This window comes from Symphalangus syndactylus, chromosome 17 (assembly GCF_028878055.3).
Source record: "Symphalangus syndactylus isolate Jambi chromosome 17, NHGRI_mSymSyn1-v2.1_pri, whole genome shotgun sequence".
NCBI classification, from domain to species: Eukaryota; Metazoa; Chordata; class Mammalia; order Primates; family Hylobatidae; genus Symphalangus; species Symphalangus syndactylus.
In genome coordinates, this window is record NC_072439.2 from 23,629,070 (window position 1) to 23,657,042 (window position 27,973).

The following is a 27,973-nucleotide window of genomic DNA, read 5'->3' on the forward strand; positions in this document are numbered from 1 at the left end:
TCACCATTAGTCAACATTTTATTGAGTGCCACACACTGCTAGCTCTAAGGGCTTTACAGGTATGAAGTTGCTGACTTCTCAAGTCCATGAGGTAGGTGCTATTACCATCCCATTGTACAGACTAGCAAACTGAGGCACATGGAGGTGAAATCATTTGCCCAAAGCCACTTAGCTTGGGAGTGACAGAGTTCAGATTTATACCCAGGAACTTTGCCTCTAGAGTCTGTAATCATAACAACCTCACCATGTTAGGTGTGAGAGAAAGAGCCAAGAATGCTTGGGTTTGGGACTTGAGCAAGTAGAGAAATGGAATTGGCCTTTACTGAGCTGGAGAACAGTGCATTAGGACCAAGCGTGGGAAAGAAGTCCAGAACCAGAAATTTGGGCATTTAAAGGGTGAGATGCATCTAAGTGGAGATGTCAAGTAGCCCATAGGTTATATGAATCTGGAGGATTAGCCGGGCATGGTGGTGTATACCTGTAATCCCAGCTACTTGGGGGCTGAGGTGGGAGAATCGCTTGAAGCCAGGAGGCAGAGGTGGCAGTGAGCCGAGATTGCACCACTGTGCCCCGGCCTGGGTGACAGAGTGAGATCCTGTCTCAAAAAAATAAAAATAAAAAAGTAAAATGGGTGTGACAAGCCCCCGTGGGCTCCCAAAGGACCATGGGAACACAATAAGCTCGGTGTGGGTATGAATTCTGTAAACAGAAATATGATCAAGGGGAATTCAGATGTTGGTAGGACTGACTCACTTTGGCAAAGTGTAATTTATTAATTTTCTGTGTAGAGTGAAAAATAAATGACACACATGCATATGGCTGGTACATACATTGAATGTGCCTGGGAAGACCTGCGACATCCATCCATGGTCTGAGTGTAGGAGAAAGACTTACTTTCCACCGTACACTCTTTAGTACCTGATGCATTTTTTAGCATACACTTTTTTTTTCTGAGACGGAGTCTCGCTGTCTCCCAGGCTGGAGCGCAATGGTGGGATCTTGGCTCACTGCAACCTCCGCCTCCCGGGTTCAAGTGATTCTCCTGCCTCAGCCTCCTGAGTAGCTGGGATCACAGGCACGTGCCACCACACCTAGCTAATTTTTTGTATTTTTAGTAGAGACAGGTTTCACCATGTTAGCCAGGATGGTCTTGATCTCCTGACCTCGTGATCCGCCCGCCTCGGCCTCCCAAAGTACTGGAATTAGAGGCGTGAGCCACTGTGCCTGGCCCTTTTTTCTGTCGTAGGACAGGGTCTTGCTCTGTAGCCCAGGCTGGAGTCCAGTGGTGTGATCATGGCTCATTGCAGCCTCAACCTCCTAGGCTCAAGTGATCCTCCTGCCTCAGCCTCCCGAGTAACTGGGACTACAGGTGTGCACCACCACACCCAGCTCATTTTTAACATTTTCTGTAGAGGGGTCTTGCTATGTTAACATGACCAGGCTGGTCTCCAACTCCCAGGCTCAAGCGATCCTCCTGCCTCAGCCTCCCCAAGTGTTGGGATTACAGGCATGAGCCACTGAGCCTGGCTTTTTTAATGTCTTGGACCGAAAAGGACTTGCTTTTCTTCCTGGAGGTATTTGGAAGGAAAAACAGTGAGAAATGAATGCCAGCTCACATAGGCACCTAGCTGCCCCAAGATGACTTTAGCTCAAAGTCAACTGTGACATAGGTAAGGAACCGAGAAGGTTGGGAGGCTGAGAAAGGGCTAGACAACAGATATTTCTGAGCTCCCATAGGAAAAGATGCCCAACCAAAACCTTGTTCAAATCCCAGTGTTCCACTTTCTGTGCGACCTTGGGCAAGTATTTAACATCTCTGGACCTCCTCCCTCATCTGTAAAATGTAGAGAATGTATCGGGGGCTTGGAATCGTGCCTGGCACATAGTATATCCAATATACGTATTTTCTTTTTCTTTTTTTCTTTTTTTTGAGACAGGGTCTTGCTCTGTCACCCAAGCTGGAGTACAGTGATGCAATCACAGCTCACTGCAGCCTTGACCTCCCAGGCTCAAGTGATCCTCCCACTTCAGCCTCCTGCATAGCTGGGACCACAGGTGCACACCACCACACCCAGCTAACTTTTGTATTTTTTGTATTTTATGTTGCTCAGGCTGGTCTTGAACCCCTGGGCTCAGGCAATCCTCCTGCCTCAGCCTCCCAAAGTGCTAGGATTTGCTAGGCTTATAGGTGAGAGCCACTACGCCCAGCCCCTATGACCTCTTTTTTTTTTTTTTTGAGACAGAGTCTTTGTCTCGCCCAGGCTGGAGTACAGTGGTGCGATCTTGGCCCATTGCAGCCTCCACCTCCCAGGTTCAAGCAATTCTGTCTCAGCCTCCCAAGTAGCTGGGACTACAGGCGTGTGCCACCACACCCAGCTAATTTTTGTATTTTTAGTAGAGACGGGGTTTCACCATGTTGGCCAGGCTGGTCTTGAACTCTTGACCTCAGGTGATCCACCTGCCTTGGCCTCACAAAGTGCTAGGATTACAGGCATGAGCCATCTGGCCTGCCCCCACTATGACCTCTTGATACACCCCTGGGTGTCCCTTTTGCCCCACACACCCACCATATTCTAAAGCAGCCTCAGCGTCTCCACTAAAACTTGCTCTTTCTCCCAGGTCCCCATCTGAGGGATAATTGGCCACTCCGTGGGACCTTCCCTAGCCGCGTCCCTCCAGTCTGTGAGGGCTATGGCCTGTCCACTTGGCTCCTGAGTGTCCCCGCACCCACCCCTCCTCCCTTCCATGGTTCAGCCCAGGCCCATCGTCTCCCTCTTCGTTCCTGCCCCAGCCTCCCACAGGCACCCAGCCTCAGTACCCCCTCTGCTCCACCTCTCCAAAGCAACTAGGGGGATCATCCTAAAACCCAAACCTAACCATGACCCTCTCCTACTCTAAACCCTTCCATAGCTCTCTAGGGCCCTCAGGAAAGAGACCAGGTTCCCATGCTTGTCATTTAAGGACACTAAGAGGTGCTCGTGCCGACCACTCTGCCCTCCTTCCCTCTTTCCTTCCATACCGTTCATAGTAAACTGCTTGTCAGAAGCTGGTGGCCAGCATGCTTTTCCATCTCCAGGCCTTTGTACACAGCTCCTCCCACCTGGCATGCCCTCTCCATGCCTTTTCTACTTGTCTACTGTTGAGACCCGGCTCAAATGCCCCGGCCCTGTTTAAAATTTTTATTTTTGTAGAGATGGGGTCTTGTTATGTTGGCCAGGCTGGTCTCAAACCCCTGGACTCAAGCGATCTTCCCACCTTGGCCCTCCCAAGGTGCTGGGATTACAGGACTGAGCCACTGTGCCCGGCTTCTTTCCTTCTTTTCTTTCTCTCTTTCTCTTTTTCTTTCTTTTTCTTTCTCTCTCTCTTTCTCTCTCTTTCTCTTTCTCCTTCCTTCCTTCCTTCCTCTCTCTCTCTCTCTTTCTTTCTTTCTTTCAGACAGGGTCTCACTCTGTCCCCCAGGCTGGAGTGCAGCAGTACCATCATAACTCACTGCAGCCTCAAACTCCTGGCCTCAAGTGATCCTTCCACCTCAGCCTCTGGAGTAGCCAGGATCACAGATGTGCACCACCACACCCAGCTAATTTTTAGATTTTGTGGTTGTTGAGATAAGGTCTCACTGTGTTGCCCAGGCTAGTCTCAAACTCCTGGCCTCAAGCGATCCTCCTTCCTCAGCCTGCCAAAGTGCTGGGCGTACAGGCGTGAGCCCCCACACTCAGCCTGAAATCATCTTTTGAAGTCGTATATGATGATCACCATTTTACAGATAAGGAAACAAAATCAGAGAGGTAGGGTGACTGCCCAAGGACAAAGGCCAGACGCGGCTAAGTTGGGATTTGAGCTCAACCAGGCTGATTCCAGGGCACAACATACAATTAGCACAACATACAAATGGGGACAGCTCTTACAATGGTGTCACGGCTAAGGGCAGCACCTCCCATGCCATTCAGATCTGGGCTGGGGTCCTATGTCCGTTTCCTGCCTGCCAGGCTGCTGAGGAAGAGTCTACCGCCCAGGCCTACACCAGGGCTCCCTCCATGGGTCCTGCTCCCTGGAGACACCTGAGAAAAATGAGTCAGGTACAACTTCTTCCTGCCTATTTCTCATAGTTCAGGTCTTAGTTCGATGTCTCTTCCTCCAGGAAGTCCTCCCTGACTTTCCAGGCGGGATTGGGCCTAGTCCCTGTGCTTCTCCGACTTCAGCCCTGACCACTCTGCCTGTGCTTTCATCACCTCACCTCCTCCATTAAAGTCCTGACCATTTTGAGCCATCACTGTCTGGGGACAGGTCTGTCCACCTCACTGGACTGCAAGCTCCATGAGGGCAGTTCCCCACCCCCAACTATGTCTCCAGCACTGTCTAGCACAGGGCCAGCACACAGGAGGGGTTTAGGGGCAAATTCGTCTGTTCTTCCCATTTGGCAGCTGAGGAAATCAAGGCTCAGAGAGGAGCAGTCACTTGTCCAGGGTGTAGCGACCAATCTGGTGCCTGAAATGAGGTCTGAGCCCACAGCCTGGTAGAATCAGCAATTGATGAGTGGTTAATTGAGAGACACAGACGGAACATGAAAGAGAATGAGAAACAGAGACAGCAAGAGGGAAAGACAGAGACAGCAAGAATGCCGGAGAGCCAGAGAGACACAGTGTAAAGAGGATGAGAGCAAGGACAGAGAACAATGTTATGTTGGTGCCCAGTGGAGCCTGGGACATGGGGACAGGGAGTGCCGCCCCTCACATCCCAGCCAGATGCTGGGAAACAAAGGAGAGACGGTGGGTGGCAAGGCCTCAAGATCGCCTGCTGTGCTTGTGGACATTCCTGTACAGCCAGCTCTGGTCGCCTGGGCCCCTTGGTCCCAGGCCAGGCACACCCAAGCCTGGCAGAGCCTGCCCCAGCTACCTGGGGATGGAAGCGTAGTTGGTGTGGGAGCTGGCAGAGAGTTGCTGGTGCGATACAGGCTGGGGGCCCAGGATGTCCACCCGATCGTCTTCATCCTCATTGAAGCTGGCAGGGCACGGAGGGGGCAGCAGGATGAGCTCCGTCAGGCCATGGAGGTCGGACACGTGGCGGAAGGTCTGCAGCACCAGCACCATGGCCACCAGGCCCAGGAAGAGGTAGACTGCAGAGGCGGAGGAGGGGCATTGGTCATCCTGGGGCTCAGATCTTCCCGGCGGGGCCGCAGTACTACTGGACCCTGCGGGGTGGGGTTGGATCCCTTTTGGAAGTCCCAGAGTGGGACTGTGTGCCTTTAACTCCCCCAGGGACAGGGCTAGGTCCTCCTCAAAGCCCTGCCCTAGCTGCCCAGCTCACCTGTGACCAGCACCTTGTAGAGGGCCCGGTAGGGTTGGCCAGGGGCCTCCCCGGGCACGTAGTCGCCCAGGCCGATGGTGGACAGAGAGATAAAGCAGAAGTAGAAGGCATCCAAGAAGCTCCAGGCCTCCTCGAGGTGGGCGAAGATCACAGCCGGCACCAGAAAGCAGACGGTCACTACGACTCCCAGCAGGGCCACCAAGTGCCAGCAGGCTGCCCGCCGGGGGTCCCAGCCCCAACGCATGCTCAGCCAAGACAGGGGCGCGTGAGTCAGCAGCAGTGATAGGCGCTGGGCTGAGGCGGTCAGCAGCAGCATGGTGGTCGGCACGCCCAGGAGCGCAAAGGCGATGGAGAAGGCCTTGCCGGCATCAGTCAGTGGCGTTGTGTACCCATAGCCTAGAGGAGTAAAGAGAGTAAAGGGGAAATCTTTTTCTTTTTAGAGATGGGGGGTCACTTTGTCACCCAGGCTGGAGTGCAGTGGTGCCATCATAGCTTACTGCAGTCTTGAACTCCTGGACCCAAGTGATCCTCCCACCTCAGCCTCCCAAGTAGCTGGGACTACAGGCACTGTCCAGCACACCCAGTTGATTTTAAATTTTTTTGTAGAGATGGGGTCCTACTATGTTGCCCAGGCTAGTCTTGAGCTCCTGGGCTCTAGTGATCCTCCCACCTTTGCCTTCCAAGGTGTCGGAATTACAGATCTGACCCCCAGGACCCAGCCCGGGAAAATTCTTCTGCCCACTCAACACCTCCACCGAGATATCTGTGGACACCCACACCTAGACCTGATTTCATCCCAAACCTGCCTCTCCCCACATTCCCTCCTGTCCCAGGCGATGGCACCTCTGTCCTCCGACGCTCAGGCCAAGAGCCTTGCCTTCATCCCTGATGCCCTCGTCACTCATGCCACACTCCATCTGTCAGTGAAGCCTATTATCTCAACCTTCAAATAGGCCCAAAACCCACTTACTTCTCTCCCACCCAGTCCCATGGCCCCCACCCTGGTCCTGTCCACCACAGCAGCCTCCTCCTGGATCTCCCCTTCCCCAACCCCAGCCCCTACAATCTGTTCAGCCAACATAGCCTGCCAACACCTGAGTTCAGTCATGCCCCTCCCCTGCCCAGAGCCCCTCTGTGGCCCCATCTCACTCAGATAAAAGGAAAGAGTCCTCATCATGACCCACGAAGCCCCACAGGGTCCACCAGGGCCATTGCACTGGTTGTTCCTTCCCCAAAGAATGCTCCCCTCTCTCCTCTCCAGGTCTTCTTCATCCAAATGTCACCTTCTCAGTGAGGTCTTCCCTTGACTACCCTAAAAGGTAACATCCTCTTACCCAACGCTTTTTTTTCCCATAGCACTTTAACACTTTCTAGCATGCTCTGTGGTTTACCGTCTTCTCATAGGCTGCCAGTTCAGCAAAGCAGGAGGTTCTGCGTGTTTCATCACTGCTGTGGGCACTCGATCAATACTTCTCAAAACAAAGAATGAAGGGTGCAGGCTCTTGCCTGGCTCTGAGCCTCAGTTTGCCCTATTCTAAAATGGGTGAGACAATGGGCCAGGCGTGGTGGCTCATGTCTGTAATCCCAGCAATTTGGGAAGCGGAGAGAGCAGGTCACCTGAGATCAGGAGTTTGAGACCAGCTTGGCCAACATGGTGAAACTGTCTCTACCAAAAAGTACAAAAATTAGCCGGGCATGGTGGTGTATACCTGTAATCCCAGCTACTTGGGGGCTGAGGTGGGAGAATCGCTTGAAGCCAGGAGGCAGAGGTGGCAGTGAGCCGAGATTGCACCACTGTGCCCCAGCCTGGGTGACAGAGTGAGATCCTGTCTCAAAAAAATAAAAATAAAAAAGTAAAATGGGTGTGACAAGCCCCCGTGGGCTCCCAAAGGACCATGGGAACACAATAAGCTCGGTGTGGGTATGAATTCTGTAAACAGAAATATGATCAAGGGGAATTCAGATGTTGGTAGGACTGACTCACTTTGGCAAAGTGTAATTTATTAATTTTTTTTTTTTTTTGAGACAGAGTTTCGCTCTTGCTGCTCAGGCTGGAGTGCAATGGCACGATCTCGGCTTAACGCAACCTCCGTCTCCCAGGTTCAAGTGATTCTCCTGCCTCAGCCTCCCGAGTAGCTGGGATTACAGGCATGGGCCACCACGCCTGGCTAATTTTTGTATTTTTAGTAGAGACAGGGTTTCTCCATGTTGGTCAGGCTGGTCTTGAACTCCTGACCTCAGGTGATCTGCCCGCCTCGGCCTCCCAAAGTGGTGAGATTACAGGCGTGAGCCACCTCACCCAGCCAGCAAAGCGTAATTTAAAATCTTTTTATTTTCCAATTAAATCAAACCAAAGTTCAGAGATCTGACTAGGGTGGTGAGGGGCCTGGTTTATCTTGTCCAAAGACGACAGATGCGGCCCTCGATCATTATGAAGCATGGATACGTGGCACACTCGAGCAAGTGTCACCTGTGCCTGTTTTCCACGTGAAAAGATCTTGGTTTTTTTGTTTTCATTTTTTGAGATGGAGTCTCACTCTGTTGCCTAGGCTGGAGTGCAGTGGTGCAATCTGAGCTCACTGCAGCCTCTGCCTCCCAGGTTCCAGCAATTCTCCTGCCTCAGCCTCCCGACTAGCTGGGATTACAGGCATGCGCCACTACGCCCGGCTAATTTTGTATTTTTAATATTTTAGTGTTGGCCAGGCTGGTCTCAAACTCCTGACCAGGTGATCCACCTGCCTCGGCCTCCCAAAGTGCTAGGATTACAGGTGTGAGCCACCACGCCCGGCCCCATTTTTTTATGTACTCAAAAGAACCTAAAGCAGAGTGTCAAAGGGATATCTGTATCTGTATACCCATGTTCATAACAGCATTATTCACAATAACTAAACCTCGGAAGCAACACATTTCCATCTACAGATTAATGAATAAGTAAAATGTGGTTTATACATACAGTGGGATGTTATGTAGCCTTAAAAAGGAAGGAACTTCTGACACATGGTACAACATGGATGAACCTTAATGACATTATGCTCAGTGAAACAAGCCAGTCGTGAAAGGGCAGACACTGTATTATTCTATACAAAGTAGTTAGTCAACTTCAGAGACAAAGTAAAATGGTGGTTGCCAGGGGCTAGGAGAAGGGGCGAATGGGGAGTTACAGTTTAATGGGTATAGAATTTCAGTTCTGCAAGATGAGAAGAGTTCCGGAGGCTGGGCACCAGGGCTCAAGCCTGTAATCCCAACACTTCGGGAGGCCGAGGTGTGGGGATTCCTTGAGCCTAGGAATTCAAGACCAGCCGGGGCAACATGGTGAAACCCTGTCTCTACGAAAAATAAAAAAATTAGCCAGGCATGGTGGTGTGCACCTGTAGTCCCACCTACTCGGGAGGCTGAGGTGGAGAATCACCTGAGCCTGGGAAGGTTGAGGCTACAGGGAGCCGTGATGGCACCACTGCACTCCAGCCTGGACGACAGAGTGAGACCCTGTCTCAGGAGAAAAAAAAAAAGTTTTAGAGGCTGGGTGAGGTGGCTCATTCCTATAATCCCAGCACTTTGCGAGGCCGAGGTGGGAAGATTACTTGAGCCCAGGGGTTCGACACCAGCCTGGGTAACATAGCAAGACCCCATCTCTATAAAAAAAAATAATAATAAAAGAGAAATCCTCATAAATAGACACAACATAGAGTTTGAAAAGCATGGGGCCTGTGAGCCTCAAGTTACTATTTCAAAGAGAAGAGTCCAAAACAGCGTTTTGCCATTTACTCCCTGCATGACTTTGGCCAAATGACCTCTCCCCTCTGAGTCTCAGTTCCCTCTCTGCAAAAATGGGCTCGTAAGCAATCCCTTCCTGGCCGGACAAGGTGGCTCACACCTGTAATTCCAGCACTTTGGGAGGCCAAGGCAGGAGAATCGCTTGAGCCTAGGAGGAGTTCAAGACGAGCCTGGGCAACATGGGGAGACCACCTTCTACAAAAAATAAAAAATAAAAAAATTAGCTGGGCACAGTGGTGTGCACCTGTGGTTCCAACTACTCAGGAGGCTGAGGTGGGAGGATCACTTAAGCCCAGGAGGTCAAGGCTGCAGTGAGTATGGCTGCGCCACTGCACTCTAGCCTGGGTGACAGAGCAAGACCCTGTCTCAAAAACAACAAACAATCCCTTCCTCAAATGTGGTAGTAATCCTACTAGGCTGGGATAGGGCATAGCGGCTAGCAAGAGCGTGGAAAGAGTTACAAGAATTGTGATGCTCACTTCCTCTCTCCGATTCCCAGTTCCGGGTAGGACTACCCGCTTCCTCCTGCCTCAAGTGCAGCAAGGCTGCCCGGAGCAATTCCAGGGCCAAGATTTGGGCCTATGACCAAACGAGGGGCATTGTGGGAAGAGGTCTCTCTGAATCACGTCTAATTGGTTTTCCATTTCTCCAGATGCATTCAAGGCTTCGCCCACAATGAAAACAGTCAACAGGCCGGGCGCGGTGGCTCAAGCCTGTAATCCCAGCATTTTGGGAGGCCGAGGCGGGCAGATCACGAGGTCAGGAGATCGAGGCCATCCTGGCTAACACGGTGAAACCCCGTCTCTACTAAAAATACAAAAAATTAGCCGGGCGTGTTGGCGGGCGCCTGTAGTCCCAGCTACTCGGGAGGCTGAGGCAGGAGAATGGCGTGAACCCGGGAGGCGGAACTTGCAGTGAGCCGAGATCACGCCACTGCACTCCAGCCTGGGTGACAGAGCGAGATTCCATCTCAAAAAAAAAAAAAAAAGAAAAAAAGAAAAGAAAACAGTCAACATTAACTCAATAAACATCAGTTATTACCAGCGCTTCGCACAAAGACTCCCTCCTTCACCGCACTTCAGTCTGACTCCTGAGTCCTTAAGTAGGCCCAGTTTTAGCAAGAATCCTACAAGCCACCTGCCCCAATATCTGATCAAATTCCTCATCCACCACTCTTTTTTGTTTGTTTGTTTTGAGACAGTCTTGCTCTAACGCCCAGGCTGGAGTACAGGCGTGAGATCTCGGCTCACTGCAACCTCCGCCGCCCGGGTTCAAGTGATCCTCCTGCCTCAGCCTCCCAAGTAGCTGGGATTACAGCCACGCACTACCATGCCTGGCTAATTTTTGTATTTTTAGTAGAGATGGGGTTTCACCATGTTGGCCAGGCTGGTCTCGAACCTCAGGTGATCTGCCCGCCTCAGCCTCCCAAAGTGCTTGGGAGTACAGGCGTGAGCCACCTCACCCGGCCTGTTTTTTCTTTTTTTGAGATGGAGTCTCACTCTGTTGCACTGGCTGGAGTGCAGTGGCACAATCTCAGCTTATTGCAACCTCCGCCTCCCAGGTTCAAGTGATTCTCCTGCCTCAGCCTCCCGAGTAGCTGGAATTACAGGCGTCTGCCACAACGCTCGGTTGATTTTTGTATTTTTAGTAGACAGGGTTTCACCATGTTGGTCAGGCTGGTCTCGAACTCCTAACCTCAGGTGATCTGCCCACCTTGGCCCTCCAAAGTGCTGGGATTACAGGCGTAAGCCACTGCGCCCGGCCCTCATCCACCCCGTCTCGATATCTAAGTCTTTGGCCTGTCTTTAGCAAGAATCTTGTTAAGCTGAGTTTAGCAAGAATCCCCCACCCGAATGTCTCTCCTCTTAATATTCTTCCATCCACTGACTCCCTTATTCTATTTGTTAGCCATAAATCTCCAGCTGTTTGCTATATTCACAGTCGAGTTCAGTCTCTCTGGCCTTTGCAATGGTCTCTCCTCTACCACAATAACTTTCCGTTTTTAACAAGTGTTAGCATATTTTTTCTTTTACAACACACACAGCACCCTTCTTCTAAGTAGTGTGGTGTGTTGGCTAGCAGCATGGGACTTTAGAGCCTGATGGCCTTGACTAAATCTCCACTCTATGCTGTCTTTTCTGTGTGACCTTGGGAAAGTTACCCAACTTCTCTAGGCTTCTGTTTCCATGGCTAAAAATATAGAGCCTATAAAGGTGCCTGCCTCACAAGGCTGTTGTGATGACTGAGTGAGTTCAAGCATGCATTGGCAAGTCCTCTGTCAGGCTATTGCTATTACAGGGAAATGGGGAGTGTTATTATCTCCATTTTAGCAATGAGGGAGGACACTGAGACCTGGCAATGAGCCGCAGCTGAGCAGGGATGTAGCCAGGCTGTGCCTGACGTGTGTCTGGCTTCCCTCATCTGCCCTGCCAGGAATGACTTCTTAGAAGTCAGGATCTGGGAAGAGGCAGGAGGCGCACACGTGACCCAGGGAAGCTCAGAAGCAGGTCAGGCCGCCCTGGCAGCGTGGGCAGACCGAGGGGAGGTCAGCTAACGAGAAGTCACCCAGCTCTGCTGCCAGGGGACCTAAAGCAAAAGCTGCCCCCTATTGCTGGCCGGGAGGGGGAGTTAGGAGTCTGGGCTAACCCTGCACCAGCCTCCTCTCCTCAACAAATCCCCAACAAAGAAACAAAGAGGAAGTCAGGGAGCTGAGAAGAGGCTGGGGGAGCAGCAGAGCCTGGCAACAAAGAGATTTCCCAAGTCTGGCTTCTCAGAGTTTCCCAAAACTTGGGATCCCTCCACGGTGGGTCCTTTTGACACATCCCTAGCTGGGGCTGCTGAATTGGGAGTCCCAGGTCCAGAGGGAACAGGTGGTGTCCCTATTGGGAGGAAAATCCTGCACTGAGAGTGACACCATATAGGGGAGATGTCAAGATGGGGTGGGGTACCTAGGGACGGGTTTTGTGTCTGGGGTCAGCGTTGCTTGCTGGGGAGTATGGGGCCAGGAGAGGGACGAGGGTCTGGAGCAGAGGCCTAGGTCCAGAGGGCCAGAAGTCCCAGATGGGGGTGCCAGGTCCTTGCTGAGGAATCTCTGTTGGGAGGGAGGTCTTTAGTGAAGACACCCTGAGAGGTCTGGAGATTTAGGGTCCTCGCTAAGGCGCCAGGGTCAGGAGGAGGTTGAGATGGGGTTTCTCCAGGGGGGTTTCCCAGAAGGACATATCTGGAGGGTCAGGAGATATGGCAAGGGTGGCAGGCCCAGACTAGAGATAAAATCAGGGGTCCTGGCATGGTTGAGGTCTGGGTCCAGAGGGGGCAAGGATCTCCCTTGGAGGGTGGCGGGTCCTGGGTCCTTGCTGGAGGTCTCTGAGGACAGTCCTAGGCTTAGAGGAGGCTGGACAGACCCGGGTCACCAGGAGGATTAAGACCGGGGAATGGAGTCCCAGTGCAGTGGCTCGCGCCTGTAATGCCAGCACTTTGGGAGGGCGAGGCGGGCTGATCACCTGAGGTCTGGAGTTTGGGACCTGCCTGGCCAACATGGTGAAACACTGTATCCACTAAAAATACAAAAATTAGCCAGGCATGGTGGTATGTGCCTGTAATCCCAACTACTCGGCAGGCTGAAGCAGGAGAATAGCTTGAAACCGGGAGGCGGCGGAGGCTGCAGTGATCCGAGATCGTGCCACTGCACTCCAGCCTGGGCGACAGAGTGAGCCCTGTCTCAAAAAAAGAAAAAGAAAAAAGACCAAGGAACGGGGTCCCAGCTGGTCTCTGCAAGGGTGCTCTGAGGGGAGCTGAGTGTTTCCTACTTAGGAGGACTTGGGCTCCCAGAGCAGAGCGGATATCATGAGCCTGGGTCCCGGGTCCTCACTGGGGTGTTTTCGGGGGATCCGAAGCCCAGAGGGGATTGGGATAAGGGTATTCTTGAGGGCCCTGGGGTCCCCAGGGGGTAAGGATGAAGTGGGGATCCCGGGACCTCGCCGCCTTGCGGTGCGGCGCTTACGTACCCACGGTGGTGACCAGCGTGCTGGCGAAGAAGAGAGCAGAGGCGAAGTCCCAGGCGGGGTCCGAGGCATTGGCGGACCCCGAAGCGTTAGCAAGCACGACGCGCCCCAGCCGTCCGGCCGCCAGCACTCGCTCCACGAAGGCGTCCAGGGCGGGAGCAGCCACACACGGGCTGCGCTGAAGCAGCTGCGCCCGCAGCGTCTCCAGCTCGGCTCGGAGCCGGGCTTCGTGCGGCCCCTCCAGCCGCGCCACCAACAGCGCGCCCAGCACCAGGTACGCGGCGTACGCCGCCACGGCGCCCGCCAGGAGCGCGCCCCTCCGCATGGCGCCCGCCGGGACCCCGCGAGCCCTGGGTGGCCCCGCTGACGTGGCCCCCGCCTCCGGACCGTCTGGCACCTAGTTTTAGTTCCGGGAGTGCTAGAGGCGCGGCAGCAGATGCCCCAAGAGGAAGAGGAAAAAGGGGAGGTGGGGGGCGGCGACGGAGGAATGCCCCGCCTCCGGGAAACTGAGGCACGCCCAACCGCCAGGTGTTAGTTCAGAGAGGGTGGAGCCCAGTGCTCCAGACCCAGGAGACCAAAGGGATGGAAAGGGTGGAGGTAGTCCTCTCTTCCCCTTATTCCTTCCTTCTCGTCCTCCTGGAAGGCTGGTTCCCTATGTTAGATGTGTGTGAACTTTCCTCTCTGCTCGCAGGCCGAGGTGTCGCCCCCCATCGCGCACAGCAGCTAAGGTTGTGCACTGCATTAGGGCGCGCGGCTGACGGAGCAAGGGGCAAACTGAAATGTAATTCTCGCTCCATTCACCAAGTTGTGAGCCTTGGAGTGGGAACAGCAGACACCACAGGGTCAGGTGTCCCCTGTGCCCGTGTGGACAGAGTGGGGATCCTTAGCTACTTACCAAAGCTTTGTTCAATGCCCACTTTGTGCCGACCCCTCGCTGGATGATCCTGGAGACTCAGTAATGATGAGACCGTCCTGCGCCATGCATTCATGAGGCTCCCAGTCTAACTGGGAGACTGACACAAGAGTGACCCACGCCTGTTGTTCCAGCTACTCGGGAGGCTGAGGTCGGAGGATTGCTTGAGCCCAGGAGTTCGAGGCTGCAGTGAGCTATGCCTGGGAGAGAGTGAGACCCTATCTCTAAAAAAAGAAAAAAGACAGCCCAGAGTGGTCAGGGCCATGATGAGGGAAGCAAGGGTACAGTGATCAAACCTGGAATCAGGGAGCCCTAGAGGGCCCTGGGAGTCCAGAGGAAGCAACCAACTCTGCCTAAGGAGGTCAAGAGAGCTTCCTGAGGAAGGGGCTAGCTGAGCTCAAGCATGAAGGATGATTGGAAACAAGCCAGGCAGAATCACAAATACACGCCTCTATTTAAGAGAAAAATTTTCCTTCTGCACCGCTCCTGCAAGTCTCTCCACTTTGTCTCCAGCCAGAACTCAGCGCCTTCCTGACAGCCTTTTGGAGGGCAGCCCAGAGTCCTAACCCCATCCGACTGGCAGAGGAGCGGGGCTTGGGGCTCAGCTCAGACATGCCCCAGCTGGTTCTATTAAAGAGCTGGCAGATCACGGGGCAGAGCCCAATTTGGGATTGACAATCCAGAAGTAGAGGCACCTGATAATAGAATCAGTAACACAGTAGGTGCCAGCGATTGAAGGCTTACATTCTGCCAGGCCCTGTGGACACCTGAACTTGCACTGAATTCTCAACCCCCTGCCCCAGTATCATTCCCACGAAACAGATGAGAAAATTTAGGCTTAAAAATGAACTAGTCATTTGAGACCAGCTTGGGCAACATGGCAAAACCCCATCTCGACAAAAAATACAAAAATTAGCCAAGCGTGGTGGCATGCGTCTGTAGTCCCAGCTACTCGGGAGGCTGAGGCAGGAGGATCGACTGAGCCCAGGAATTAGAGGCTGCAATGAGTTATGATCGCACTGCTGCACTCCAGTATGGGTGATAGAGTAGACCCTGCCTCAAAAAAATAAAAAGTAGTAGTCACACAACTGGTAAGGGGTGAACATGAGGCCAGCAGGAAGCCAACGAGCTTGCTTTTTTTTTTTTTTTTTTTGAGACAAGAGTCTCGCTCTGTCTCCCAGGCTGGAGTGCAATGGCACAATCTCGGCTCGCTGCAACCTCTGTCTCCTGGGTTCAAGCAATTCTCCTGCCTCAGCCTCCCAAGTAGCTAGAATTATAGGTGCCTGCCACAACACCCAGCTAATTTTTGTATTTTAAGTAGAGACACAGTTTCGCCACGTTGGCCAGGATGGTCTTGAACTGACCTCAGGTGATCTGCCCGCCTTGGCCTCCCAAAGTGCTGGGATTACAGGCGTGATCCCCCACACCTGTCAGTACTTGCTTGTTTTATTAATTAAATATATATATATAAGGCTGGGCGCGGTGGCTCATGCTTGTAATCTCAGTGCTTTGGGAGGCCAAGGCAGGTGGATCACCTGAGGTCAGGAGTTCGAGACCAGCCTGGCCAACATGGCAAAACCCCGTCTCTACTAAAAATACAAAAAAATTAGCCAGGTGTGGTGGCACGCACCTGTAATCCCAGCCATCGGGAGGATGAAGCAAGAGAATCGCTTGAACCCAGGAGGCAAAGGTTGCAGTGAGCCGAGATCACATCACTGCACTCCAGCCTGCGCGACAGAGCAAGACTCCATCTCAAAAAACAAACAAACAAACAAACAAAAAAGCAATAAGAAAAAAAAAAAACATTTACAGAAGAGATGTATCTGGAGCAACCAGAGCAAGAGAGGGCTGAGGATGAGGAGAAAATGGTGCTGAAGCCCAGGGGACAGAGGCTAAATCAGAGGTGAAGAAGAATGCGGGCATTTCACTCACAAAAATGAACCACAGTGGAGCCAGGACTCATCACTGAGAAACCAGGAGCAGCCCTTAAGGTCTCCAAAAAGACAACGTCTCAGAGGAGGAAGGGGAAGCCACAGCGATACGGTCACTTGCTGACATCCTTCCGGATGTGCTATCGCTGCGCAGAAGTAACTTCCACCACTATGTTTTCCTGAGATAAGTCGGGGAGTCTGAGAGGGAGAGAAAGGGGGAGACTGAGGGTCAGAGAGAGGAGAGACTAAGGACGCTAGGTCGGCAGGGCTCTTCACTTGCAGGTGCACCTGTGTGCTGTGAGTTGCTGGGGGTTGTAGAATGCTTTTGGTGGACAGAGGGAACCAGGTTGCAATGTGAGAACATTTTTATGAATTTCTGGGAAACTGCCTTAAGATCTCTTCCAAGGAGACACCTGGTTCTTCTCACCTAACTTGTTAGCTTTCCTTTTCTCATCCTAAATATTCACTTTAAGGCCGGGCACTGTGGCTCATGTCTGTAGTCCTAATGCTTTAGGAGGCTGAAGCAGGAGGATGGCTTGAGCCCAGGAATTCGAGACCAGCCTGGTCAACATAGCAAGATCCTGTTTTGACAAAAATTTTAAAACTTAACTGGGTATGGTGGTGCATGCCTGTGGTCCCAGTTACTGGGGAGGCTGAGGCAGGAGGATCACTTGAGCTCAGGGGGTCCAAGGCAGCCTGGAAAACAGAGCAAGACCCTGTCTCAAAATAAATAAATATTTACTTTCATACCTAAGGGATGTCAAAAATTGTATAAGCCCCTACAACTCCAATTAGCCCCTCAGGAACACAAATGTTTCTCTTTTCCCTGCTCCACAGCCTTTTCTGGCTCTCCAGTGCTCTCAACGACCCAAATGTCTGTAGAGAACTGCATTTCCCATCGACCTTTTCGCTCGATATTTACATTTTAAAAATGTTTTGTAGCGATGGAGATCTCGCTGTTGCCCAGGCTGGTCTCGAACTCCTGGGCTCAAGCGATCCTCAGCCTTCCAAAGTGCTGAGATTACAGGTGTAAGCCACTGCGCCTGGCTAAATTAAAAAAAAAAAAAAAATTGTAAGGATGGGGCGGGGCGAGGTCACTATGTTGCTCAGGCTAGTCTGGAACCCCTGGGCTGAAGCAATCCTCCCGCCTCGGCCTCCCAAAGTGCTGGAGTTAGGGGCGTGAGCCCCGGCAAGGGGCAGACACTCATTTTCTATCGTGGCAGACACCGCCTCCTCCTGGGATTGTTCCCCGCCCCGCCCTCCTGCCACTCAGGCCGACTCGCTTTACAACAGGAGCCCAGTAGCCCAGTCTCCGCCTCTTACGTAAGGCAACCGCCCACTCGTCCAGGCCTCCGTGGGGGGCGTAGCCTTCCCTCAATCCTGACGTCCATTGGCTGTCTCTTCACCGGCGGGGCGTGGGTACGGGAGCCGGGCGGGCACGTTCCGAACCGCGGCTTAGGTGGCGACAGCTAAGGATGCACCCGGCAGGCTTGGCGGCGGCGGCGGCGGCGGGGACGCCCCGGCTGCGTAAGTGGCGTACGTGGCCGGCGGAGGAGATCGGGCGGGCGGGGGCGTGGCGGGGCGGCCGCGTCGGTTGGCGAGGTCACGGCAGATCAGAGGTCACGAGATCAAGGATCTGGAACCCCGAGGTGTGCACAGCGCTGGGATGCCAGGTTCGGGTAGGAGGCGCCTTGGGGGGCGATTCTTTAGGAAATTCCTTTAGAAGAAAACAACTTGGGACAGGATAGCGTGAGATATGCAGAGAAATGCAACCTTCATTCATTTGCAGTTAGCGATCCGCCCTACCCTGACCCCCACCCTTCCGTGGCTCCCCAGTACCCGCCTGCTGTCGCCCACACCCTTAGGACAGGTTCGTGGCCCCCCGTGAGCGCAGAGGGCCATGCCTACCGCTCATTTAAGAAGCGAACCTGTATTGTGCTGTTGGCCCCCTTTTCCTGTCTCTTCATCTCCGTGAGTGTGCTGTGTGTTTCATTTATTCATTCAACCTAACTTGTCTCAACTCCCATGTGTCAGACCCTGTGCTGGGATGGAGATGTTGTGGGAGCCCTGAGGAGGCACGTGACCCAGCCTAGGGATGTCAGTGAAGCTTCCTGGAAGAGGATACTTCTTTTTCTTTTGTTTTTGAGACCTAGTTTTGTTCTTGTTGCCAAGGCTGGAGTCCAATGGCGCGATCTCAGGTCACCACAACCTCCGCCTGCCGGGTTCAAGCGATTCTCCTGCCTCAGCCTCGCAAGTAGCTGGGATTACAGGCGCAGGCCACCACGCCCGGCCAATTTTGTATTTTTAGTATAGACGGGGTTTCTCCATGTTGGTCAAGCTGGTCTCGAACTCCCGACCTCAGGTGATCTGCCCGCCTAGGCCTCCCAAAGTGCTGGGATTACAGGCGTGAGCCACCGCGCCCGGCATGGAAGAGGATAATTCTGATCATGAAAAGTTACCCAGGAGAAGGAGATTTGTGGTGAGAGGGCAGGCTGGGCGTGCTGGCTTACACCTATAATCCCAGCACTTTGGGAGGTCGAGGTGGACGAATCGCTTGGGGCCAGGAGTTGGAGACCAGCTTGGGTAACATAGCAAAATCCTATCTCTAATAAAAGTACAAAAAATCAGCCGGGTGTGGCAGCGAGCGCCTGTAATCCTGGCTACTTGGGAGGCTGAGGCTTGAGAATCGCTTGAACCCAGGAGGCGGAGGTTGCACTGAGGTGAGATTGCGCCAGCCTGGGCAACAGAGCAAGACTTCGCCTCAAAAAAAAAAAGAGAGAGAGAGAGTGATCCACCTGCCTTGGCCTCCCAAAGTGCTGGGATTACAGGCATGAGTCACGGTGCCCAGCCAACCAGCCTGGCTAACATGGTGAAACCCCATCTCTACTAAAAATACAAAAAAATTAGGTTGGGCACGGTGGCTCACACCTATAATCCCAGGATTTTGGGAGGCCAAGGTGGACGGATCATGAGGTCAGGAGTTGCAGACCAGCCTGGCCAATATGGTGAGACCCTGTCTCTACTAAAAATACAAAATTTAGCCGGGTGTGGTGGTGTGCGCCTGTAGTCCCAGCTACTCGGGAGGCTGAGGCAGAAGAACTGCTTGAACCTGGGAGGCGGAGGGTGCAGTGAGCTGAGATTTCACCATTGCACTCCAGCCTGGGTGACAGAATGAGACTCCATCTCAAAAAAAAAAAAAAAAAAAAAAAATTAGCTGGGTGAGGTGGCGCGCACCTGTAATTCCAGCTACTTGGGCGGCTGAGACAGGAGAATCATTTGAACCCAGGAGGTGGAGGTTGCAGTGAGCCAAGATTGCACCATTGCACTTCAGCCTAGGCAACGAGCGAAACAACGCCTCAAGAAAAGAAAAAAAAAAGAGAGAGAAGGAAAGGCATTGGAGGCCTGTGCCAAGTGAACAAGTAGACAAATGAATATATATTCAGAAATTATTATGAGCGCTCAGAAGAGAAAAAGAAAGCACCGCATGTTATGAGAAGGAACCAGGTGAGGTTAGTGCATTACAGTGAGGAGTGAGGAAGGTCTCTGCAAAGGCAGGGGCCTCTGTGCGATATTGGGAGGTGCTGATGGAGGGAGGTTGTTCCAGGATGAAAGCTCTGCATATTCAAAAGCCAGTGGGGGCAAGGAGTTTGGCAGAGTTGGGGCCTGAAAGGCCATGTGGCTGGCTGGTGCATGGGATCCCCAGGAGAGGTTGCAAACCATGGTGGTTGGCAGGACTGGGTCATGCAGGGCCTGGCAGGCCTTTGGGTTTTTTTCAGAGCACAGTGAATAGTGATCTTAGGCAGAGGTTGACATGGTCTCATTTGCATTTAAAAAGATCACTCTGGGCCAAGTCAGGTGGCTCACGCCTGTAATCCCAGCACTTTGGGAGGCCGAGGCAGGCGGATCATGAGGTCAGGAGATCAAGACCATCCTGGCTAACATGGTGAAACCCCGTCTCTACTAAAAATACAAAAAAATTAGCCGGGCTTGGTGGTGGGCGTCTGTAGTCCCAGCTACTCGGGAGGCTGAGGCAGAATGGCGTGAACCCGGGAGGCAGAGCTTGCAGTAAGCTGAGATCACGCCACTGCACTCCAGCCTGGGTGACAGTGAGACAACGTCTCAAAAAAAAAAAAGATCACTCTGGGTCAGGCACTGGTGGCTCACGCCTGTAATCCCAGCACTTTGGGAGGCCGAGGCGGGCAGATCACTTGAGCTCAGGAGTTCAAGACCAGCCTGCCCAAAATGGTGAAACCCCGTCTCTACCTAAAATACAAAAATTACCTGGGCTTGGTGGCGTGCGCCTGTAATCCCAGTTACACAGGAGGCTGAGGCAGGAGAATTGCTTGAACCCAGGAGGTGGAGGTTGCAGTGAGCCGAGATCGCACCATCGCACTCCAGCCTGGGCGACAAGAGCGAGAATCTGTCTAAAAAAAAAAAAAAGAAGAAGTAGGGGAAAGAAAAGGGAAGTGGGGCTTGTGGAGAGGCTGGGGCCAGTGCTGCTTGCCTTGGAATTGAGGAGACCTGGGTCTGTCTTCAGGCTTCGAATAATTGAGAGGAAGAGTTCCAGGCTAGTAGCTGATCAGGAGTGACAGGATGGACTGCTTTCTGTGGGGCCAAGGAGTTTATGAGTGTCACAACAGCTTTGCAAGGTGGGACAGTTAACTCCGTTGTGTAGACGAGAACATCCAGGTGCAGAGAAAGTCATGACGTGGTTAATTCAATTCCTCTCCCCATTCCCACTGTCATCTGATCACCCATTCCCTGTGCCTGCAATAGTGCCTGGCACATAGTAGGATCTCAGCAGATATTTGCAGGGTAGCATTGGTTATTGATTAGGAGCAAAGGCCCTGTAGGCATAGTGCTGGGTTCAAATGCCATCCTCCCCATTTTCTCCATCTCAGTACAGAGCACTCCCACTTGCCCCATTACTCAAACCAGGACCTATACAGAGTGTTGGCTCTTCCCACTTTTTTTTTTTTTTTTTTTTAAGAGGGCCTCGCTGTGTCACCCAGGCTGGAGTGCAGTGGCGCGATCTTGGCTCACTGCAGCCTTGACATCCCAGGTTCAAGCAGTCCTCTCACCTCAGCCTTCTGAAGAGCTGGGACTACAAGGTGCGTGCCACCATGGCCTGCTATTTTATATTTTGTAGAGATGGGGTTTCACTATATTGGCCAGGCGGGTCTCGAACTGAGTTCAAGTGATCTGCCTGTCTTGGCCTCCCAAAGTGCTGGGATTATAGGTGTGAGCCACCATGCCCAGCCTCTTCCCACTTTTTTTTTTTTTTTTGAGTCTCGCTCTGTAACCCAGGCTGGAGTGCAGTGGCCCAACCTTGGCTCACTGCAACCTCCGCCTCCCCGATCCCGGTTTAAGCAGTTCTCCTGCCTCAGCCTCCGGAGAAGCTGGGATTACAGGCACACACCACCATGCCCACCTCATTTCTGTATGTTTAGTAGAGACGGGCTTTCGCCATGTTGGCCAGGCTGGTCTTGAACTCCTGACCTGGTGATTCGCCCGCTTTGGCCTCCCAAAGTGCTGGGATTACAGGCATGAGCCACTGCGCCCGGCCTCTTCCCACTTCTTAACACACCTCCTCTGAGCACGCCTCAGCAAGTCCTGTCCTTCCTAGCTCTGAAACTGATCCAGAAATAACCCATTCCCCTTTTACACCCCTCGTCCTGTCTGCCGTGGTCTCCCACCTGGACCGCCTCAGCAGCCTCCTCTCTCCCTTCCCTGCCCACCCCTCATCTGTTCCCCACATGAGGCCATAGGGACCTTTTAAAAACTTTTGAAACCTGGTTCTCATACTATGACTTTGGGCAAGGGCCTGAGTCTCTTTAGGGCTTGCTTTTCTCATATGTAAAATGGGGATGATGATAGCATTGGCAATTGGCAGAAACAGGGTGGTTGTGAAGATGAAATGAGTTTATCCACAGGATTATTGTAATATTTATCAGGCACAGCAGGGCTGGGCTCCTGCTCTGCCACTCACTCAGTTTGGCCCTTTGCACAAGGCATTTTAGCTGTCTGGGCCTTGGTTTCCACACCTGTAAATTGGGAGTGGTCATTTATTCTCTCTCTCTCTTTTTTTTTTTTTTGGAGACAGGGTCTCACTGTGTTGCCCAGGCTGGAGTGCAGTGGTGCAGTCTCAGCTCACTGCAACCTTTGTCTCCCAGGTTTAAGCGATCCTCCCACCTTGGCCTCCCGAGTAGCTGGGACCACAGGCGTGAGCCACCACGCCTAGCTAATCTTTCTATATTTTGTAGAGATGGGGTTTCGCCATGTTGCCCAGGCTACCTTTATTCATTGATCAGGTTTTTATCAAGCGCCTACTCTAACCTTGTGCAAGGGGCTGGGGACTCAGCTGTGAACGAGATCAAGATCCCCACCTTGGGGGACTCATAGTCGAGTGGGGGAGACAGTGAACAAAATAAGACAGCCAGCATGTCAGCTAGTGCTGAGTTCTATGGATATCAGTGAAGCAGGGCAGGGGGTGGGGAGTGCCACCAAGGGAGGTACGGTTGTAGACAGGATGGCTGGGGAAGGCCTCACTGAGCAAAGCCCTTGAGGAGGAGAGGAGGGAGCCCTGAGGATGTTGGGGGAAGAGCATTCCAAGCAGAGGCACAGTTGGTGCAGCGGCCTTGAGGCAGGCACCTTCCTGGTGCATTCAGTGAGCATTGGGAGGCGCAGGTGGCTGGAGCCAAGTCATTGAGGGGGAGCATGGGAGATATGGACAGCGGCCTTGTGTGAAAGGCTTGGTACAGGATTTGTGCCCAATAGCCCCCACTCCCTCTCGTACGGATGATAAGTGGATGGGTGGGTGGGTGAATGGATGGTTAGATGGATGGATGATGATGGATGGGTGGATGAATAGGTGGGTGGATGGATGGATGGATGGGTGGATAGATGAATGAGTTGGTGGATGGATAGATAGCTTGGTGAGTGGATGCATGGATGGATGGATGGATGGATGGAAAGATAAATGAATCAGTGGATGGATAGTTGGCTAGATAGGTGGGTGGGTGGGTGGATGGATAGATGGATGGATGAATGGGTAGGTGGATGGATGGGTGGGTGGGTGGGCAGGTGGATGCATCAGTAGATGGATAGTTGGCTAGATAGGTGGTGGATGGATGGTTGGATAGGTGGATGGATGGATGGATGGGTGGATAGATGAATGGATGGATTGATGGGTGGGTGGGTGGATGGATAGATGGATGGGTGGGTAGATGGATGAATGGATGGATTGATGGGTGGGAGGGTGGATGGATGGATGGGTGGATGGATGAATGGATGGATGGTTGGATGGACAGATGGATGCATGGGTGGGTGAGTGGGTGGGTGGGTAGATGGATGGGTGGGTAGATGAATGGATGCACAGATGAATGTATCAGTGGATGGATAGTTGGCTAGATGGGTGGGTTGGTGGATGAATGGCAGAGCCTGCACCTGCCAGTCCATCTGACATCAAAGCCAGTGTCTCTAATGGTGACACCACCCTCCTCTGCAGCAGGAGGCAGAGCTGCGGGATGAATGAGGCTCGCCAGGTCTCCCTTACCTATCCTGGGTCCCCAGTGCCTTCCCACCCTCTTCCCTTGCAGCCTCAAAGCGGAGGATCCCTGTGTCCCAGCCGGGCATGGCCGACCCCCACCAGCTTTTCGATGACACAAGTTCAGCCCAGAGCCGGGGCTATGGGGCCCAGCGGGCACCTGGTGGCCTAGGCTATCCTGCAGCCTCTCCCACGCCCCAGGCAGCCTTCCTGGCTGACCCGGTGTCCAACATGGCCATGGCCTATGGGAGCAGCCTGGCCGCACAGGGCAAGGAGCTGGTGGATAAGAACGTGAGTGGCCGGGGCTGGCGGGAGTGGGGGGATGCACGGGGCCACAGGGCTTCAGACTTGAGCTCTGCCTCCCCAGATCGACCGCTTCATCCCCATCACCAAGCTCAAGTATTACTTTGCTGTGGACACAATGTATGTGGGCAGAAAGCTGGGCCTGCTGTTCTTCCCCTACCTACACCAGGTCAGCACCCCCAGGGGAATGTGGGCTCAGGGGTGGGGGTACGTGCATGGTGGAGCCGGGAGATTCACCTCGAGGGAGGAAGGCCTGTAGCAGGGTGGGAGGGGCCTGGCTCTGAGGGTCCTGCCTGTCTCCCCATCCCCGCAGGACTGGGAGGTGCAGTACCAACAGGACACCCCGGTGGCCCCCCGCTTTGACGTCAATGCCCCGGACCTCTACATTCCAGGTTTCACCCTCCCCCTACCCCACACCCTCCTCTCTTCCGGGCCTGTATGGGGCGGGTGTGTGGGTGCCTGGAGGCCCAGGGCAGTTCTTCCTCTGGTGACCAGGGTCTGTGTGTCTGCCTCCCACAGCGATGGCTTTCATCACCTACGTTTTGGTGGCTGGTCTTGCGCTGGGGACCCAGGATAGGTAAGGGAGGCCTGGGGCAGGCCGAATAGGGTGGGGTTTGGGAGGCCCATGGTTGGTCAGGAAGGTCTCAGTTCCCCTTTCAGGACAGCCCCACTTTGCTCCCAGTTGGCCCAAGATACAGCCCTCAGGGTCACCGTCAGCATCACCCTCGCCTCTTCCCTCTCCTTCCTACCCATGTGCATTGCGTCACCACCCCCTGTGCTGGGTGACCCTTCTCCATCCACCCTTCCTCTTGGCCTCTACTACCAGACCCATCATCATCCTCGCTGTGTCCTCACCAGCTCCCCACTGCACCCCTACTCCAGCAGCAGCCAGGATGGTCTTTTCTGAGGTGCAGGCCTGGCTCACCCTGCCCCGCCCTGCTATCTATGGCTCCCAATCAAGCCCCAGCTCCTCAGCCTGGCGCTGCCCCTCCCGCTGCACGCTCCAGTCCATTCCTTTCCTCGGGAGGGCTGGCGCTGTCTCCTGGGGCCTTGTCACATCAACTCCCCTCTGCCCGGGAGCGTGTTCCCCTCCACTACTGCTGAGTACCTGCGCATTCCCGCTGGCTGCATTCTAGTATCACCTCCTCTGGGAAGCCTTCCTGCCCCCCAGGCTAGGTCAGGCCCCTCCTCTTGCTCACATTGCCCTGTTCTTTTCCTTTGTGGCACTGAACACATCTGTCATTAACTAACTGGTGAGGCCCTGGGGATGTGGCGGAGACCAGCTCCTTCCTGCAGGCCTCAGCTCGGTATCCCCTCTCTTGGGAAGCCCTCTCTGACACCTGCCTCCTGACTGTCAGCACAGCCCCCTGTGACTCCAGCCCTGCCCGCTCTGGGTGTCACTGTCTAGGGATGGGTCTGCCATCCTCTCTGGATGGGATTTCTGTGGGAATAGGATAGCGCACAGATCCATCTTGGTCACTGCCGGGTGTCCAGCCCTACCCAACACAGAGCTGTCCCCAGACGGGTGCTGGGGGTGGGGGGTCTGACCCAGCCAACCAAGTGGTGGGGCTTTATGCCTGCAGGTTCTCCCCAGACCTCCTGGGGCTGCAAGCGAGCTCAGCCCTGGCCTGGCTTACCCTGGAGGTGCTGGCCATCCTGCTCAGCCTCTATCTGGTCACTGTCAACACCGACCTCACCACCATCGACCTGGTGGCCTTCTTGGGCTACAAATATGTCGGGTGAGTACCCCCGCCCTTCACGCCAGCACCAGCCCTTGGGCCTTGTCCTCACGCAGCCTTCTCTCCCTCCCCCAGGATGATTGGTGGGGTCCTCATGGGCCTACTCTTCGGGAAGATTGGCTACTACCTGGTGCTGGGCTGGTGCTGCGTGGCCATCTTTGTGTTCATGGTGAGCTGGGGCTCAGGGCTGGTGAGGCTGAGGGCACAGGTGCCCCGGAGGCATCCAAGCAAAGGATGTCTGGTGTGGGGTTCAGACCAGAGACACATTGCTGAACTGAGGAGCCCTGGAGTGGCTGTCTGGCCTGGGGGGGTCAGGAGGGCTTCCTGGAAGAGGAGACGCCAGCCAGGCTGCTAGAGACTGGGGATCCCCAGCACACAGGCTCCAGGCTGGACTCTCATCCTCATTCCACTCTCCTTACATGGGGGCCTTCCTGCCAGAATTTCCCTGGAAGGAGATTCTCTAGAGCCCTTCCCGGTGGAGTCAGGCGTGCTGGTGAAGAGCACTTGGGTCTGCAGGCTGAGTGGACCCCAAGCTTAGTTGGATCCTGGGCAAATCACTTCCTTTCTTTAAACTCACTTTCCCCTTTTGCTGGGCGCAGAGGCTCATGCCTGTAATCCCAGCACTTTGGGAGGCCGAGGCGGGCAGATCACAAGGTCAGGAGATTGAGACCATCCTGGCTAACACGGTGAAACCCCGTCTCTACTAAAAATACAAAAAATTAGCTGGGCATGGTGGTGTGTGCCTGTAGTCCCAGCTACTCAGGAGGCTGAGGCAGGAGAATCACTTGAACCCAGGAGGTGGAGGTTGCAGTGAGCCGAGATCGCACACCTGCGCTCCAGACTGGGTGACAGAGCAAGACTCCGTCTCAAAAAATAAAAATAAAAAATAAACTCAGTTTCCCCTTTTGTAAAATAGGATGATGATACTTGCACCTCAAGGTGCTGGGAGGATTCACTGTGGGCATGTGAGAAGCAGAGGGCAGACCGTGGTGGCTGGTGGGCCAGGGCAGAGCCTCAGATAAACTTTGACTTAGGTCTCATCATTTAAAAGTTTAGGCCAAGCACGTGACTCACATCTGTGATCCCAGCACTTTGGCAGGCTGAGGCAGGAGGATCACTGGAGGCCAGGAGCTTGGTACCAGCCTGGACAACATAGCAAGATCCCATCTCTAAAAAAATATAAAAATTAGCCAGGCATAGCAGTGTGCACCTGTAGTCCCAGCTACTTGGGAGGCTGAGGTGGGAGGATCACTTGAGTCTGGGAGGTTGAGGCTGCAGTGAGCTGAGATCACGCCACTGCAGTCAAGCCTGGCAGACAGGGTGAGACCCTGACCTTTTTTTTTTTTTCTTTCTTTTTCTTTTTGTGAGACAGAGTCTCGCTCTGTCACGAGGCTGGAGTGCAGTGGTGGGATCTCGGCTCACTGCAACCTCCGCCTCCTGGGTTCAGGAGCAATTCTCCTGCCTCAGCCTCCTGAGTAGCGGGATTACAGGCACGCACTACCACGCCCAGCTGATTTTTGTATTTTTAGTAGATACGGGGTTTCACCGTGTTGGCCAGGATGGTCTCGATCTCCTGACCTCGTGATCCGCCCGCCTTGGCCTCCCAAAGTGCTGGGATTACAGGTGTGAGCCAACGCGCCAGGCCAGAGACCCTGTCCTTTAATAAAAATAAAGATAGCATTTCTGGCATGTCTTCAGAAATTGCCATGTCGCCAGCATAAGGGGGGGCAGCAGCCTGGACCACGTCTCCCACCCCCTCAGGCCGGGTGTCCACCGGGAAGTCCCCCTTCACCCGCTCCCGGACCTTGCCTGGCATTTGAGTGTGGAACCTTCTTATATTTTGCCCACAGGGCCTGGGGAGAAGCAAATCCTCACCATGTTAGGAGGTTTGGGGAAACTGAGGCCCCGGGAGCAGAAACCTGAGGCTGCAGAGGGCCAGGGACTAGTCCCCCGGCTGCCTGGGGCTTCCAGGCAGAGGCTGGAAGTATGTCCAGGCTCTCACTCTGGCCCAGAGGGCTCAAGGGTAAACCCGTTGGTTCCTCTCTCCCTTTCCCACCCAGATCCGGACCCTGCGGCTGAAGATCTTGGCAGAGGCAGCAGCTGAGGGGGTCCCGGTGCGTGGGGCCCGGAACCAGCTGCGCATGTACCTGACCATGGCGGTGGCGGCGGCACAGCCTCTGCTCATGTACTGGCTCACCTTCCACCTGGTGCGGTGAGCGCGCCCGCTGAACCTCCCGCTGCTGCTGCTGCTGCTGCTGCTGCTGGGGGCCACTGTGGCCGCCGGACTCATCTCCTGCCTGCAGGCCCCAGGGTCCACCCTGTCTGGCCACAGGCACCGCCTCCATCCCATGTCCCGCCCAGCCCCGCCCCCAACCCAAGGTGCTGAATGATCTCCAGCTGCACAGGCCACCGCCCCAGGGCGTGGCCACTGTTACAGAAACAATAAACCCTGATGGGCATGG

At 53.9% G+C, this 27,973-nt stretch overlaps 2 protein-coding genes across 17 annotated transcripts; one reads left to right on the forward strand and one right to left on the reverse strand.

Annotated features, from left to right (window-relative positions):
- KCNK6 (potassium two pore domain channel subfamily K member 6) lies at window positions 1–17,361 on the reverse strand. 5 transcript variants are annotated; one of them, XM_063621216.1, is made up of 8 exons: window positions 17,247–17,332; window positions 16,846–16,970; window positions 16,534–16,619; window positions 15,623–16,121; window positions 13,975–14,192; window positions 13,083–13,497; window positions 5,305–5,700; window positions 1–5,113 (listed from the first exon to the last, which is right to left on the reverse strand). In XM_063621216.1, the coding sequence occupies exons 6-8, from the start codon at window positions 13,402–13,404 to the stop codon at window positions 4,890–4,892; spliced, it is 942 nt and encodes a 313-aa protein (XP_063477286.1). In that variant the 5' UTR covers window positions 13,405–13,497; window positions 13,975–14,192; window positions 15,623–16,121; window positions 16,534–16,619; window positions 16,846–16,970; window positions 17,247–17,332; the 3' UTR covers window positions 1–4,889. The 5 variants fall into 5 exon arrangements, with proteins under 5 accessions (XP_063477286.1, XP_063477288.1, XP_055106998.1 ...); XM_063621218.1 differs by lacking the exon at window positions 15,623–16,121; XM_055251023.2 differs by having other exon boundaries at window positions 15,925–16,619.
- Window positions 17,330–27,973, forward strand: YIF1B (Yip1 interacting factor homolog B, membrane trafficking protein). Of its 12 annotated transcripts, none has more exons than XM_063621214.1 (9): window positions 17,489–17,602; window positions 20,914–21,034; window positions 23,522–23,760; window positions 23,837–23,941; window positions 24,086–24,164; window positions 24,292–24,349; window positions 25,356–25,511; window positions 25,587–25,680; window positions 27,572–27,973. In XM_063621214.1, exons 3-9 carry the CDS (start codon window positions 23,557–23,559, stop codon window positions 27,725–27,727), a joined length of 852 nt encoding a protein of 283 aa, XP_063477284.1. In that variant the 5' UTR covers window positions 17,489–17,602; window positions 20,914–21,034; window positions 23,522–23,556; the 3' UTR covers window positions 27,728–27,973. The 12 variants fall into 12 exon arrangements, with proteins under 12 accessions (XP_055107002.1, XP_055107005.1, XP_055107000.1 ...); XM_063621215.1 differs by having other exon boundaries at window positions 17,497–17,596; XM_063621211.1 differs by having other exon boundaries at window positions 17,521–17,572.

Excerpts from the sequence above, each read along its gene's own strand:
- KCNK6 (XM_063621219.1), bottom strand. The coding sequence starts at position 13,404 with ATGCGGAGGGGCGCGCTCCTGGCGGGCGCCGTGGCGGCGTACGCCGCG. Across the intron at positions 5,701-13,082 it reads CACGCTGGTCACCACCGTGG|GCTATGGGTACACAACGCCA; the intron begins GTACGTAAGCGC and ends TTACTCCTCTAG. Across the intron at positions 5,114-5,304 it reads CTACAAGGTGCTGGTCACAG|TCTACCTCTTCCTGGGCCTG; the intron begins GTGAGCTGGGCA and ends CCGCCTCTGCAG.
- YIF1B (XM_055251025.2), top strand. The coding sequence starts at position 17,399 with ATGCACCCGGCAGGCTTGGCGGCGGCGGCGGCGGCGGGGACGCCCCGG. Across the intron at positions 24,165-24,291 it reads CCCGGACCTCTACATTCCAG|CGATGGCTTTCATCACCTAC; the intron begins GTTTCACCCTCC and ends TGCCTCCCACAG. Across the intron at positions 25,681-27,571 it reads TGGCCATCTTTGTGTTCATG|ATCCGGACCCTGCGGCTGAA; the intron begins GTGAGCTGGGGC and ends TTTCCCACCCAG.